Source organism: Acipenser ruthenus, chromosome 15 (genome assembly GCF_902713425.1).
Source record: "Acipenser ruthenus chromosome 15, fAciRut3.2 maternal haplotype, whole genome shotgun sequence".
Lineage (NCBI taxonomy): Eukaryota > Metazoa > Chordata > Actinopteri > Acipenseriformes > Acipenseridae > Acipenser > Acipenser ruthenus.
In genome coordinates this window covers 7,133,899-7,147,648 of record NC_081203.1, presented here as the reverse complement: position 1 = coordinate 7,147,648, position 13,750 = coordinate 7,133,899, and the positions used below count along the sequence as shown (strand labels likewise).

The 13,750-nt window shown below is 38.2% G+C and overlaps 1 protein-coding gene across 2 annotated transcripts in view; it reads right to left on the bottom strand.

Annotated features, from left to right (window-relative positions):
* Positions 1-13,750, bottom strand: part of LOC117973972 (rab GTPase-activating protein 1-like) — a 123,032-nt gene that overhangs the window by 75,016 nt on the left and 34,266 nt on the right. For both annotated transcript variants that reach the window (XM_058987081.1, XM_058987082.1), the window contains 3 exons: positions 12,214-12,388; positions 11,226-11,319; positions 6,398-6,548 (listed from right to left, as the gene is read on the bottom strand). In XM_058987081.1, the coding sequence (XP_058843064.1) occupies positions 6,398-6,548; positions 11,226-11,319; positions 12,214-12,388 (420 nt within the window). The remainder of the gene's footprint in view (positions 1-6,397; positions 6,549-11,225; positions 11,320-12,213; positions 12,389-13,750) is intronic.

The following is a 13,750-nucleotide window of genomic DNA, read 5'->3' as shown; positions in this document are numbered from 1 at the left end:
AATGTTCACAGTACATGTCCTTAACTTTAGATTGGGCACCCTGCGTCACACTGAAGGTTGTTTTTCAATGTCTGATCAATCCTGCTTGATCTTATAATATAAAATAAATAATGTTCCCTATATTGTATTGTGTTGATTAGGGGTGTAACGACTCATTGCATATGAATCGTGATACTTTCTTTACACTATTTATCGTATCATAATAGAGGTATGCATCGTCTGTATCGTGATACAAGACCAAAAGAACAACACAGCTCATTGTACTTCACCAAATGGTTTGTGAATGAAGAATACGTGTGTTTTATAGTTGTATGAATACATACTCTACATAGCTCATTTAGTTTTTGTCTTTAAACAATGATTATTTGATCTTATTAAGCATCATACAAGTAGCCTATCAGGACTATCAAATGTATCATGATACATATCGTATCCCAGCCTCAATATAGTGATATGTTTCGTATCATGGCATCAGGGAATTGTTACACCCTAATAGTGACACTGTTTACATTTTTTGTTTATTTAGCAGACGCCTTTATCCAAGGCGACTTACAGAGACTAGGGTGTGAGAACTATGCATCAGCTGCAGAGTCACTTACAACTACGTCTCACCTGAAAGACGGAGCACAAGGAGGTTAAGTGACTTGCTCAGGATCACACAATGAGTCAGTGGCTGAGGTGGGATTTGAACTGGGGACCTCCTGGTTACAAGGCCTTTTCTTTAACCACTGGACCACACAGCACCCACATGAATGCCAATGACATTGCTCTATCTAAACTTGATACATTTTATAACAGGTTAGTCCGTTTTTGTGTTAGGTTGTTCTTTTGATGCACGCCAGTGTGTTATGTTACAACATTTAAAATGCTGCTGCTTATTTGACTGATCTCCTGGTCCCTGCTAACAGGCTATGGTCTTAGGAATGTTAGGCATCGTTCCCCGACTCTCCCCAAGAATCGAAAAAGAAACATTAATTTGCTTGGAATAATCCGTCACATGATTTTAGAAATATTGATCATTTTAAAAATCTAACTTTTTAAATTAGTTTGATATCTGTTAACAATTGGTGTTTGCATTTTTGTAGATTAATCCTGAAGAAATAAAGTCTAATACAGTGGTTCCCAACCCTGGTCCTGGTTTTCATTCCAGCTGAGCTCTCAATTACTTAACTAGACCCTTAATTGAACAAATAATTTGCTTAAATTTGATCTTTTTAATTGTTTTCAGCTCCTAAACAGTTGCAGAGTTCAAGTTACTTATAAAATGTTATAGCTAACTTGAAATCTGCAACCGTTTAAGAGCTGAAAACAAGTAAGAAGGTCTAATTAAGCAAAGTAATTGAGAGCTCTGTTGGAATGAAAACCAGAAGACAAAGGGGGTCCCGAGGACCAAGGCTGGAAACCACTGATCTAAAGGATGACAGTGTTTAGATCCACCAACATTTAGATTAATTGACTAGACCACAATGCCTGAAAAAGTACAACTGCATGGAGGTACATTTCCACTGGTAAATTTGCTGAACATTTTGGCCACTTTGAAACTTACTAATGTTTCTTCACTGAACACACCCTGCTATTCATTTCTGGGTCTCTGTCAAGCAGAGACTGACCATCTGTGCAAAACAGTGTTGTGGACTCATTTTACTTGACACAAGCCTCTACCGAGCCACACATCAGAAATGTGGTTCTTAATTAATATGTTTTAGCTGATTCTTTACTTTTACTGTGGGGGACGCCAAGGCTTTTTAACAATGACCACATCCATACTATAACAACAATGACATACAATCATACTATGCGTTAGAACAAGCAAGACAGAAAGGCTTCAAGTGGCTGTTAAATGTGCATTTTGGAACACATCACTTATCTGTTTTTCTTTCTTGATGCACAAATGCGTTCATCACATCATACAATTTCTGCTGCTTTGTTCCTGTATGAGGGACAAATCCACAATGCATAATGTATATGCTAACTATGCTTAACATTTGACATCTTATTTACATTTCTGGACAGTCTAAAAAATGCATGTTCTTCAAATCCATATGCATTAGACCAACAGCTCTAAAAAACTATAAATTTAAAGACAATTTGATTTTGTGTTCTGCAACTGTAAATAACCCCCCTTTTTTGAAGGTTCAATACCGCATCATGTACCCCTCCTGATCCTACAATGTTACTCGTCTTTTATCATCTGAACAGTCACCCACCCCACCCCTGTCACAAACAAATGCAAAATGTAACGGATCAGTTACTGCAACCTTGCACAGGATCCTGAACACAGCCTTGTGCCTTCAAAGCCGAGCAGCCAAGTACAATACAGCACAGTATATTGGCCTGGTGGTTCCACTTCCTTCCCCCATCTGGTGTAGCAAAGTACTATAACATGATTGTATAAATGTTTGCCATTTAAATAAATGTAGGTTATTTTAGTATTTCTAAATTTCGAACTTCAGTGTTCATAGTTCTAGATAAACTACTGTTAAACAAATTCAGCGATGATAACCTTACAATAACAGTACAGAGGTTCAAAACAGTTCAGCATTATTATTATAACTTTGCACCAATTACTGTGTGTTTCTGGCTGCTTTCCATAGCAAGCTACACAATCAATTATCAGCTTAATTTTAAATCCAGGCAAAACTCGTGAGTATGGCATAAAAATGACACTTAACAAGGACAGTAATCTGTAAATTATTAAAACAGCTGTTGACAGACTTCTGCACTTAGCTTTGCAGTTAACCATTTCAAAAAGGGGCTTCATGTAATAGGCGTCTAGCCTGTGCATTTGTCATTTTTAAAAGCAGCTAGTTTAAAACTCAGCTGAAAAATGTGTTGTATAAAATATTCAAGTGGATCTTTTATTCCTGAAGGTGTTATCTAATTAGATCACGTCTCCCTCTAATTGTTGAAATTACCCAGAAAATGTATGTTTGTGTTTTACCCCTTTCAAAGTTGTTTACCATCACCAAACAATAACCAAAAACTACTCAAATGGTAAGAGTTAGAGCCCAGAAAATGTGTCTGTTTTGAGTGAAGGTGAAAATTGAATTTCGTTGGGTTGTTACAAAGATTAACATTCTTCTCCCTTGTAGTTGTAAAACAATAAGTGACAGTTTGTATTATGCAGCTTAGAAAGGGGTTTTGTTTTCGGCTTTAAAACAATAACCAGAACGACAAGCTTAGAATTGACTCTTCTGATAAGCATAATAAAAAGCAACCCAAACACAAAAGCTTTTTGCAAATGCTTTCTCTATAACACAATAGCAATTCTAAAATGTAGAAAACATGAGCTGTGTTTCTCCAATTCGCAGGGTTTCATTAAACATTTGAATCTATTCCTAAAAATTTGGCAAGTCTATTTGAACTTCATTTCACATGACATGTGCAACTGAAGCTTGCCCCATAGGGTATAAATGTCCCATTGAAAAGCATTGGATCCCCACATAGCAGGCCTTGACATCAGCTGAATTCATGAAAAGGGACGATTAGACTAAGCAATGAGTTTGGTCAAAGTTCAATGTCCATTTAATTTTCATAAATCTCAACATTGTGTAAATACAAGTATTTGAAATTATATGAACTGTTTACACGATGTACAAATGCAGAAATATTCTCATACTGTATATACATATTTAACAAAATCTATGTTTGCATTGTAGCATACTATAATACAATAAAACCATAACAGATGTATGTCTAATTTTCTTGTCTAAAAAGAGAAAAAATGACATTCCTAGTAAAGATAATTTTTTTTTTTTTTTTTAAATGTCCTGAATCCAAACATGCTTAGTATTTTTGTCACAGTGTTGGTGCATCATTGCACTAGCCATGCTTTGCTGCATCTGGAGCCTAAAGGAGTAAATTACCATTTTAAGGTTCGATTACAAGTTTAAATGTTTGCTGCAAGAAGTGGCATTGTTATGGTCCTTGACCTATAGGATCCAGTTCTTCTAGAACAAGGCTTGCTGAAAAAAATTGTTAAAAATAAATAATAATAATAAAAAGAAACCTGTACAGTACTAATTTTAGGTCCACCCCTCCCACCCCCCACAAAGACCAACCGTGAAATAAAAATGTCACCACCATTGTTCTGTAATAATGAATGGAGCAACTGTACTAAATACAACAGTTTGTCTACATTATTCCTGCATGTTACATTTTACATATCCTTTTAATGCCCCAATATGGTAAAAATCAACACTGTGAAGCATGTGGCAGTACTCAGTAATATAATGGTATAAATACCACACAGTGCACTGAGAATGCAATGAATTTGTTCTGTTGCTTGAATAGCTTTTCATATTTGCATATCCCAAAACACCCTGGTTTGAGTTGGAAATCTAATCTGCATTGTAAATATTTTTACAAGATGAACTCAAATGCTGTTATATTTATATGTAACAGCTCAATTCCTTTGGCAACTAACTTATTTTTGTTGCAGAATAAATCCTCCTTTAACCAGCCGCCTAAACTCCATCACAATGTTCTTCAAATTTAAACACCAGCCGTCATGGTGGGAGTACTTTACTGTAGCAGTTTCCCACAATCATGTTCATTTGACTTGCTGTATGTTTGCTACATTCTTCTGTACAACATTTGATTTAGCTGTATGTAAACAAGCTTGCAAAACACTTAAAACCTGCTTGGTACTACATCCCTCTGAACAACATGCAGCAGTAAGAGGTTCTAAACACAATCTCCAAACACAAATAAAACTAGAAAAGTGTTTCTGTGAACAAAAATGTTAGGTTATAACCCTGGTTCCCTGAAATAGAAATGTAGCCATTACCGTAGGGGTATTTACCTCCTAAAGACCCCAAAACCTGAATAAGATATAACAAAGCTGCTCGCTGAGCCTGTGACGCAGTCATGGCCTGCCCCCGAGAGCACAAAAGCACTGCGCTCACAGATCTCAGCGTCATTTTTCCTTCAAGCCTGCTGCAATCATGGACACAGTGACCTTGAAGGTTAATGGTTACATTTCTATTTCAGCGAACCAGGGTTATGAGAATGACCTAACGTTCCCTTTCAAGTACAAACGTAACCATTAATGCATGGATAAGTGTACCAAAGCCATAGCAAGGACAATATTGCAGAAGGACTGGAATGCTACAAGGGTAAGCAGAGAGGCAGTCTTGTGCATTACCATCGGGAACCCCAGTAACAAGTAGATAGGGCAAAAAAAAGGAGGCAGAAACTCGCCTCTATGCCTGTCCACTGAGAAGCCACCCTTAACACTCTAGTTCCAAAACCAGGCTTTTGAGGATCCACGACATTCAGTCTTTAGGACCTAGTAAATGTATGGGGAGTAGCCCACACCGCTGCACTGCATGTCCTTGGCAGATGCACCCTGAAATAAAGCCCTTGAAATTGCCATGCCCCTAGTGGAATGGGCAGTAAGCTTTTCTGGAAGGGGCAAGTTGGCCAGCTCATAGGCAGTCCTGATTGCGTCTGCTATCCATTTGACAGGGCTTGACCATGGAACTTTTCGCCCTGTCATCGTAGTATGCCAGGGCCCGCACTGTATAGAGCATATGGAGTGGTCGCTCCCTGTCAGACTGGAAAGGAGGTGGATGGAAAGCCTCCTATTTCACAGACTGGTTGACATGAAATGCAAGATCATCTTCAGCAAAAAGACAGGATTGGTAAGGAGCGTAAACTTTGTCCTGGCCTCTGTAAAAATTAAGCAGGCTTTTGCAACGGAGAATGCCTGCATCTCACTCACCTGCGTTGTGGCAGTGATAGCAAGCAATAAAGCCACTTTAAAGCCATAAATATTTCAGTTCAGCTGAATGCATGGGCTCAAATGGAGGCTTCATGAGTGCATTAAGTACCATGTTTAACAACCAGCAAGGAACAATGTCCTTCATAGAGCCCCTTTCAAAAATTGCCCTGCCAGGAAGTGAGCTCCTGGGGAGACTGTCAATTTTGACATGGTGAGCAGAAATGGCTGCCAGATAGACCTTTAACGTGGAGTACATACAAAAATGGACAGTATGTACAGAAAACTTGTTTTTTTGATATGTTTAATTCGATTTTTTTTGTTTGTTTTTTAACAAAAACAAAACATACAACGGCACACTATTAAGGAATGGTTTGTAAATGTGAAATAAAATGGAATGAAACTTGACTCGTACAATATTGCTGTGTATTCAAACTGTATTTACAGCAGAAAACCTAAGTTACATGAAGTCCTTGGTCTTAGGTTAGAGATCAACATAAAGGTATATAGCCCTGCAATGTGAAGTCACTGCCTCAAAAAGGCTCTGATGTCTTCAACAGTGTGGTGGCCAAAGGGTTAGGTTTTCTTGTATGATCAAACTTCAAAAGGTTTGCCTAATTTTATAGTTTCTTAAGTAGCTTAAGTATGTTGAATATGTTGAAAGCTGCCTCTTACCTTGGTGATGAGGGTCCTGTATTCCTCGACCTGGTGGTCATTGGTGTGGCAGCCAGCCAGGAGCTGCCAGACCTCTCCCCTCAGCGCCTCTGGGACTCCACTCCTCACCAGGGCTGGGAGCGGCTTTGGCCTGACACTCAGGTTGAGATGCCTGTACAAGAAAACCATTCGACCGTTGAGGTTAAAAAATAAATATACTGGTTTGCCAGGGGTACAGAGTGACTTTTATACAAGAAACATATCGCAGGGCTGCAAGAGGCAGAATAAAACAAAAAATTACCCACATGCTTCTATTTGTGATTAATACTACTTTGTGCGTTACATAAGAAAGGACTTGTATGCAATCCGAAAAAATAAAAATAAAATTCTACTTAACAATGCATATTTTCCAAAAAGAAAACTTTTTGAAAGTTAACAACGTATTTTATAGTGCTCTTTCCTTCAAACAGTTGCCTTTTGTTTTAATAGACATCTTTTTTAAGAAACATTGAGCAAAAAAATAAAACAAACACAGCACTGCCCGTATAAAGATGCAATACCAAAACAAGACTATGTTTCTGGTAGCCCCAATTATAACTTGACAATTTTGTAGATTTTACAACAATTAATACAATAATTTTCCTAAGTCTGTTAAGAAACATAAGAACAGTGACATTGGGGGAGTTTCCATGTGTGGTTATTTACACGTGAAGTGGCGATGCACGTGCACGTTTGGAAGAGCAGCTTGAGTGGATCAGGTCACAGAGAGGGATAAGGTAAATCCAAGGAGTGAAAGGGAGCTGCAGCTGATCAAAAAATGTTAAAAGGTGTTGCCATGATGTATAAAATGTTTCTGTGTGTTCCCGAATAATTTAATTTGTTCAAGTTTAAGGAATTGCATCCTTAACCCAGTGGAAGGGTGGGGCAGCTTGCTTCCAGTTAAACAGGACTAAGCGTCTGGCAAGCAAGGTCACAAAAGCCAGGGAATCTGATTGCAACTTGGTCAGAGGGATGTTTTGTTTTGTACAAAATTCCGGACCTGTAAGTAACAAAAAAGAGAGTTCTGGGAAGATTATATTATTATTATTATTATCATTTATTTCTTAGCAGACGCCCTTATCCAGGGCGACTTACAATTGTTACAAGATATCACATTATTTTTACATACAGTTACTCATTTCTACAGTTGGGTTTTTACTGGAGCAATCTAGATAAAGTACCTTGCTCAAGGGTACAGCAGCAGTGTCCCCTACCAGGGATTGAACCCACAACCCTCCGGTCAAGAGCTGGACAAATGAAGCAAAATTATCATCAATATAAAGTTCTTTAAAAGGACTTGATACCATTTTAGTGCCAGACACGAAAGGCCACGTCCCCTAGAGAAGGCAGGAACAGATGGTTAGCATCAATGGGGGAAAACATAGAAATAGTTTGCAAACCAAAATGCTTTCTGAATTGTGGCCAAATCCTGAGTGACTATCAGACTAGTGGGTTAGTACTGAATTGAGAAGTAGAAAGAGGTAAGGAGGAGCAAAGCAGGGCAGATAGAGATGTAGACTGACATGAAGCTGCTTCCATACAGTAGCATACAGGGCCAGCCTAATGACAATGGGAATGTAACCAGTAGGCAATGCTACGAATGTTAGCTGACCATTAATAAAACTGTAAATTGGGCAGTGCCAATCCTCCCAAGGGTTTTGGTCTCCGCAGAAAAACTCTATGGCTACGAGGAGGCTTTGTATTCCAAATAAAAGAGGATATAATTTGATCGAGTGACTTGAAAAGATATGGGGATGAATACTGGAATATATCGGAAAAGATATAAAAACTTTCGGTAGCATAGTCATCTTCATGGAATTAATACGGCCAGCAAGTGTTATAGGCAATGCAGACCAACGAACAAAGTCTTGTTTGGTGCGTTTCAGTAATGAAGTGAAATTAGACTTGAGGGGGGGTCATTGCAAGAATGTGTTATTGTGTTGCCCAAATATGTAAATTTATTAGAAGCAATTTTGAAAGGAAAGATGTAGAGAGGTTAATTTATGGCAGCTGAGTTGATGGGGAACAGTTCACTCTTATGGAGATTCAGTTTATACCCAGAGAACTTACCAAACTGATCTAGTATAGAAAGAAAATGAGGTAGAGAGGAAGCGGGATCTGTTCTGCTCCCACCCCCCCGACCCCTGGGGGGTTCAATAGCAATAGCGAAAGAGGACAACCCTGTCATGTGCCATGATGGAGTGGAAGACGTTTGGAGGAAGTATTGTTAGTACAAACAAAAGCCAGAGGGGACGAGTAAATCAATTTGATCCAGGAGATAAAATTATGGCCAAAACCAAACCCCTGGAGGGTAGAATAGAGATAATCCCACTCGACTCGATCAAAGGTTTCTCAGTATTAAGTGAAATCACAATTTCTGGGTAGTTGATGGGGAGTATATAATATTGAGCAGGTGCCAAAGATTAAAAAGAAAGAATGTCTGTTTTCTATAAAGCCACTCTGGTCCAAGGAAATTATGGACGGCAAAACTGATTCAAGGTGACAGGCCAGTACTTTTGCTAGAATTTTAATGTCGACGTTAAGGAGGGAAATAGGGCTCTATGAGCTGCAATCAAGGGGGTCCTTGTTCTTTTTTAATAACAATGAAATTGAAGCTTGGCAAAGAGTTTGAGGCAAAGACTGTGAAAGAAATGATTCAGAAAATACAGAAGATAACAGAGGGGATTTGAGAGGAGAATTAAAAATAAAAGAAACTCTGTGGGAAACCCATCAGGACCAGGTGACTTGCCACTCTGCATTACTTGAATGGCCTGGTTAATTTCCTCAAAGGAAAAGGGCTCTTCTAAACCAGCCTTAGATTGGGGATCAATATAGTAAGGTCCTGAAAAAAATAATCTATAAGGGAGGAGTCTCCAGGGGATTCAGAGCTACAGAGTGTGGAATTATATAATTTGAACCAGTGACTGATCTCCTGTTCATCAACAGAAGTGGTGCCAGAGTGAGTATGAATTTGTCTTAACTGATGAGCTAAAATTTTACTGGCCCTGTCGCCATGTTCAAAAATAGCGTGACGACATTTTAATACTAATTGTTCAGCTTGCGTAGTTAACAGCAAATCAAACTCTGTCTGCAGGTTCAGTCTTTCTTTATACAGTTCAGGGGTAGGAGAGCTAGCATATTTCTGATCCAACTCCAAGATGAGATCAGTTATCTCAGAAAGTCTCCTTTGTATACCACTTATTGGCTTGGGCAGTGTATGAAATTATTTGCCTGCGAATGTAGGTTTTCAAGGTCTACAACAGAGTAGAGGAAGAAATTCCAGGAGTTGAATCAGTATCCAGAAAAAGATATTTGTGAAGAAATAAACTGGACAAAACTCTGATCAGAAAGTAACAGGGGGCTGAAGCGCCAGTTGCTTCGCAGTGCGTTTCAATCAGGAAAAGTAATTACCAATACTAAGGGGGCATAGTCAGATATAACAATGCTGCTGTAAGCACAGGAAGAAATAGAAGGGAGTAATTTGTTATCTAAAAACAAATAATCAATACGAGAGAAAGTATGGCGGACAGGAGAAAAGAAAGTATTGTCTTGAAGTTGGAAAAAGAAAGCGCCATGCATCAGAAATCCCACACTCAGCAAGGAAGGAGCAAATAGCTTGAGAGGTCCTTGAAGGTGAGGCAGACCTTAAGGAGGAACGTTCTAAAGTTGGGTTCAATGCACAATTAAAGTCACTGCCCAGGATCAAACAGCGAGAGTTTAAGTCTGGAAGAGAATATAGAAAGTTAGTAATAAATTGACAGGCATCCCAGTTACGGGCGTATTCATTAGCAAGTAACAGTGGAGTACTGAAGCGTTTACCTGACACAACGACATAACGACCATTTGGATCTTTAGTCAGCTGAGAGGCAGCAAAAGGAATGTCTTTATGGATAAGGGTAGCAGCGCCCCTTGCCTTGCCATGGAAACCCAAATGAAACAGCTGCCCCACAGATGTATTTTAATTTTAGACATATATCTTGTTATATTTAAGGTTAAAGGGTGTCTATTCTCATGTTATCAGTTTGCACTTAAACTTCCAAGGTTATTTCAGCAGTGTCTTCTGGGTGACAGCATGTTTTAGGGGAAGCTACTGGTTGGTTTATGACAGGAAAGAAGCCACTGGGGTGGGGACAATTTCACCCACCAGGTGAAGTGAAAATACAAGTTTGCTATAACATGTGTTTTTTTCAAAACTGAACTTTTGAGAATTATATAACCAATGGAAGCACAACTATGGCCAAAGGTTTTGCATCACTAAGAATTTTAGGATTGAGACAATTAAAAAAACAAATCATATATGTTTAACATCATTGTAATCAAAGAAACTACAAAATTATAATCGCAAAATTCTACCGGGAGCCATAATAGTAGTACAGTATTTCATATTATATTTCAAAATGTCAAATTTTTTAATTGTCAGTTTTTTGTCAAATATATGGAAAACTACAAAGCGGTATGTAATTCAATATTTTTACTTCACATTATTCAGACGGTTTCATTCGACTTTATAAAGCAAAATGTGTTGATTATAGCTGTACACAACCTGTAAGTCTTATGGAATGAAGCTTTGTGAATAGGGCATATATGTGATACATTCTTTAACACTTTGGAACTTCAACCAGTCTGGAGTTAAATGAAGTAAAGCTTCACCACACCAAAAGAAGAGACCAGGAGTGAAGAAAATGCACTGCCAAGACTGAGGGCTACACAATGGTAACAAACAGTGGAGCATAACTGACCTCATCTGCACTTTGTCACCCAGTTCTGTCCTCCAATATATTCTGAAGATAACCAGCGTTGGACCACTCACCATTTTGACAGCAGGTCCCCCCACGTTTCAAGTATCTTCTCCGCACACTCCTTTGACACGTCTCCAGAACCACTCAGTAAAGGTTCATCGTTATCTATATAAAGACAGCAACAGAGGAAAGCAGGGTGACTGGAGAGCAACTGACATCTCAGCTTGGGGAGGTCATGTCAATGGCAAGATGTCAAGCTCTAGCTGCCTAAATGCCACTCAAGAAGCCCTGTTTATCTCAATGCAGTTGTGGCCCAATGACTCTATAAGCATTAGACTGTGTATGTTTATATTATGAAAGAAACATCCGTCTTTTTTTTTTTTTTTTTTTTAGACATATAGTCAAATATTTTCATACAACAGTTCCAGTTGTACAACTGTTTTGTAGAAGCAGACTTCATCACAAGATGTGACTTACTATATTACAGTGTTTTTCTTTAAACATACATCATGCGTGACAATGTCAATTCAGGTTTTTATTATTTTATCAGGATAAGAACCTGTTGAGATATGGATCTCTTAATCCTACAGTAAATTACAGCTGGTTTTAGACAAGGCATATACTGAGAGACAGATTTACCAAAGGCAACAACAGTTTAATTTTCTCAGCATTTTATTGTGAAAAGAAAAGAAAAAGGAAATGTTTTAAACTAGCAACAAAAAAGCATACTAACTGCAACGAGTCTGTTGTTACGAGTTTTGACAGTAACATTTGTATTTGCCTTTGCCAAAAGAACAATACAATCTTATATAAAAGAGAGATTACAAAAGTTTTGAGATATCTTTAGTTTCAACCTAAAAAATGGACGGCACTGATGGTACTGAACTGGCAGATTATCTAACCAGACCAAACATTCTCAAAATGGGTACAAATAAAATTAAAGAGACACTTGCTATTAAAAGAAAGAAAAAGAAAAAAAAAAACTCCCCGCTATTTTTAAGAAATGAGTCTATCAGTACTATAGAATCTGTTGCTAGAAAGTGGTTTTGGACTGGCTACCTTCCTCTTCATCATCATCGGGTGGGGAAGGGATCATGGAGCTCTGGGAGCCAGACTGGGTGAGCCGGATAGAAGGACTGGCTGTTGTTTTTTTCCGCTCCCTTTCTGTATCACTCTCTAAGCTCACAACTTCATACAGAGTGTCGGTGTTGCTCTTCCTTTCCTTCCGTTCCATCTGCACAAAAAGAGGAATTTGAGGGGATTTCATTAAAAGCTCTGAAGAGGGGTGTAACAATCGTATCGTAATAGTGTATCGTTTGTATCGTGATACCAGACAAAAAGCACAACATAGATAACGGTTTATCACCAAATGGTTCATGAATGAAGAATAAGTGTTTTATAGTTGGTATGAATACATACTCCCCCTATCTCATTACACTTTTGTCTTAACAAAATGGTCCATCGTTAAATGATCGTTTGATCTTATTATGCATCATAGAGATAGCCGATCATGACAATCACATGTATCCATGATACATACCGCATCGCACCCTGCATATCGCGATATGTATTGTATCAGTGTTTTAAGCAACAACTATTCTGATTCCAGCTCAGGGTCTTTTAGTCTACATTACTTAATCCAAATTGGACTACATCAGTCAATTTTGTGGTTTGTGTGTGTGTGTGTGTGTGTGTGTGCGTGCGTGCGTGCGTGCGTGCGTGCGTGAAAGGACATCCATGCGTAAATACCTAGTGGAACATATATGTCTGCTTCCACATGCACGCAAGTTCCATTATCAAACAGGATCTAGAATGTGATATAAAAGAACCTCCAAGTTCCATTAGCAAACAGGATCTAGAATGTGGTGTCTGCTCCACAGAGTGGTAATGCTCCGAGGAGTACAGGCTCTGATCAAAAAGGATTTTAAAAGTTCTAATTTAAAAGTACTAATCTTGAATCCAAGCAATATGTGATACAAACTGATATTCTAATGGCAGACCAAGGGACCCCATATTAATCCACTCCCACAGCCAAGAGATAAGAGTTTTTCCGCACTCTATTACAATAATTTATGACAGCACTGAAAGTGGAGATCATTATTAAATAAGTTATTTATTGAAAAATGCTATTCTTATCCTGCCACCATATATGCTTAAACTATATTTCATTTTTAATCATGTAACTAAACACATCAGAACACCACACACCAACAGAATTAATGAATCCTAGATATCAGCCATATACACAAATGGATGCTTATAAAAGGCTCACTTTCTCAGAAGCTCAATGAGTCTGCTTAAATAGCAAAGGCTTTGTCTTGGAACATGCGACTTTAGAACCAAACCACACATTCTTAGGGCAGCTTTAACTGAGGATTTTGCTTTTTAAAAGTGTAAAATGTGCATTTCTAAAATTGTTATAATATACCAATAATTGATTTGTCTCTTATACTACGCAAGTATGTTTTTTGTTTGTTTTTTTCCTTTAAAAGTGTACTAAACCAAAAGATATTTGCTATAAGAAAAAATAACCCAGTGATAATGTTTTAGGTGTTTTCATGCATACTTTAAAAAACAGACTTTACACTAGTGTCAG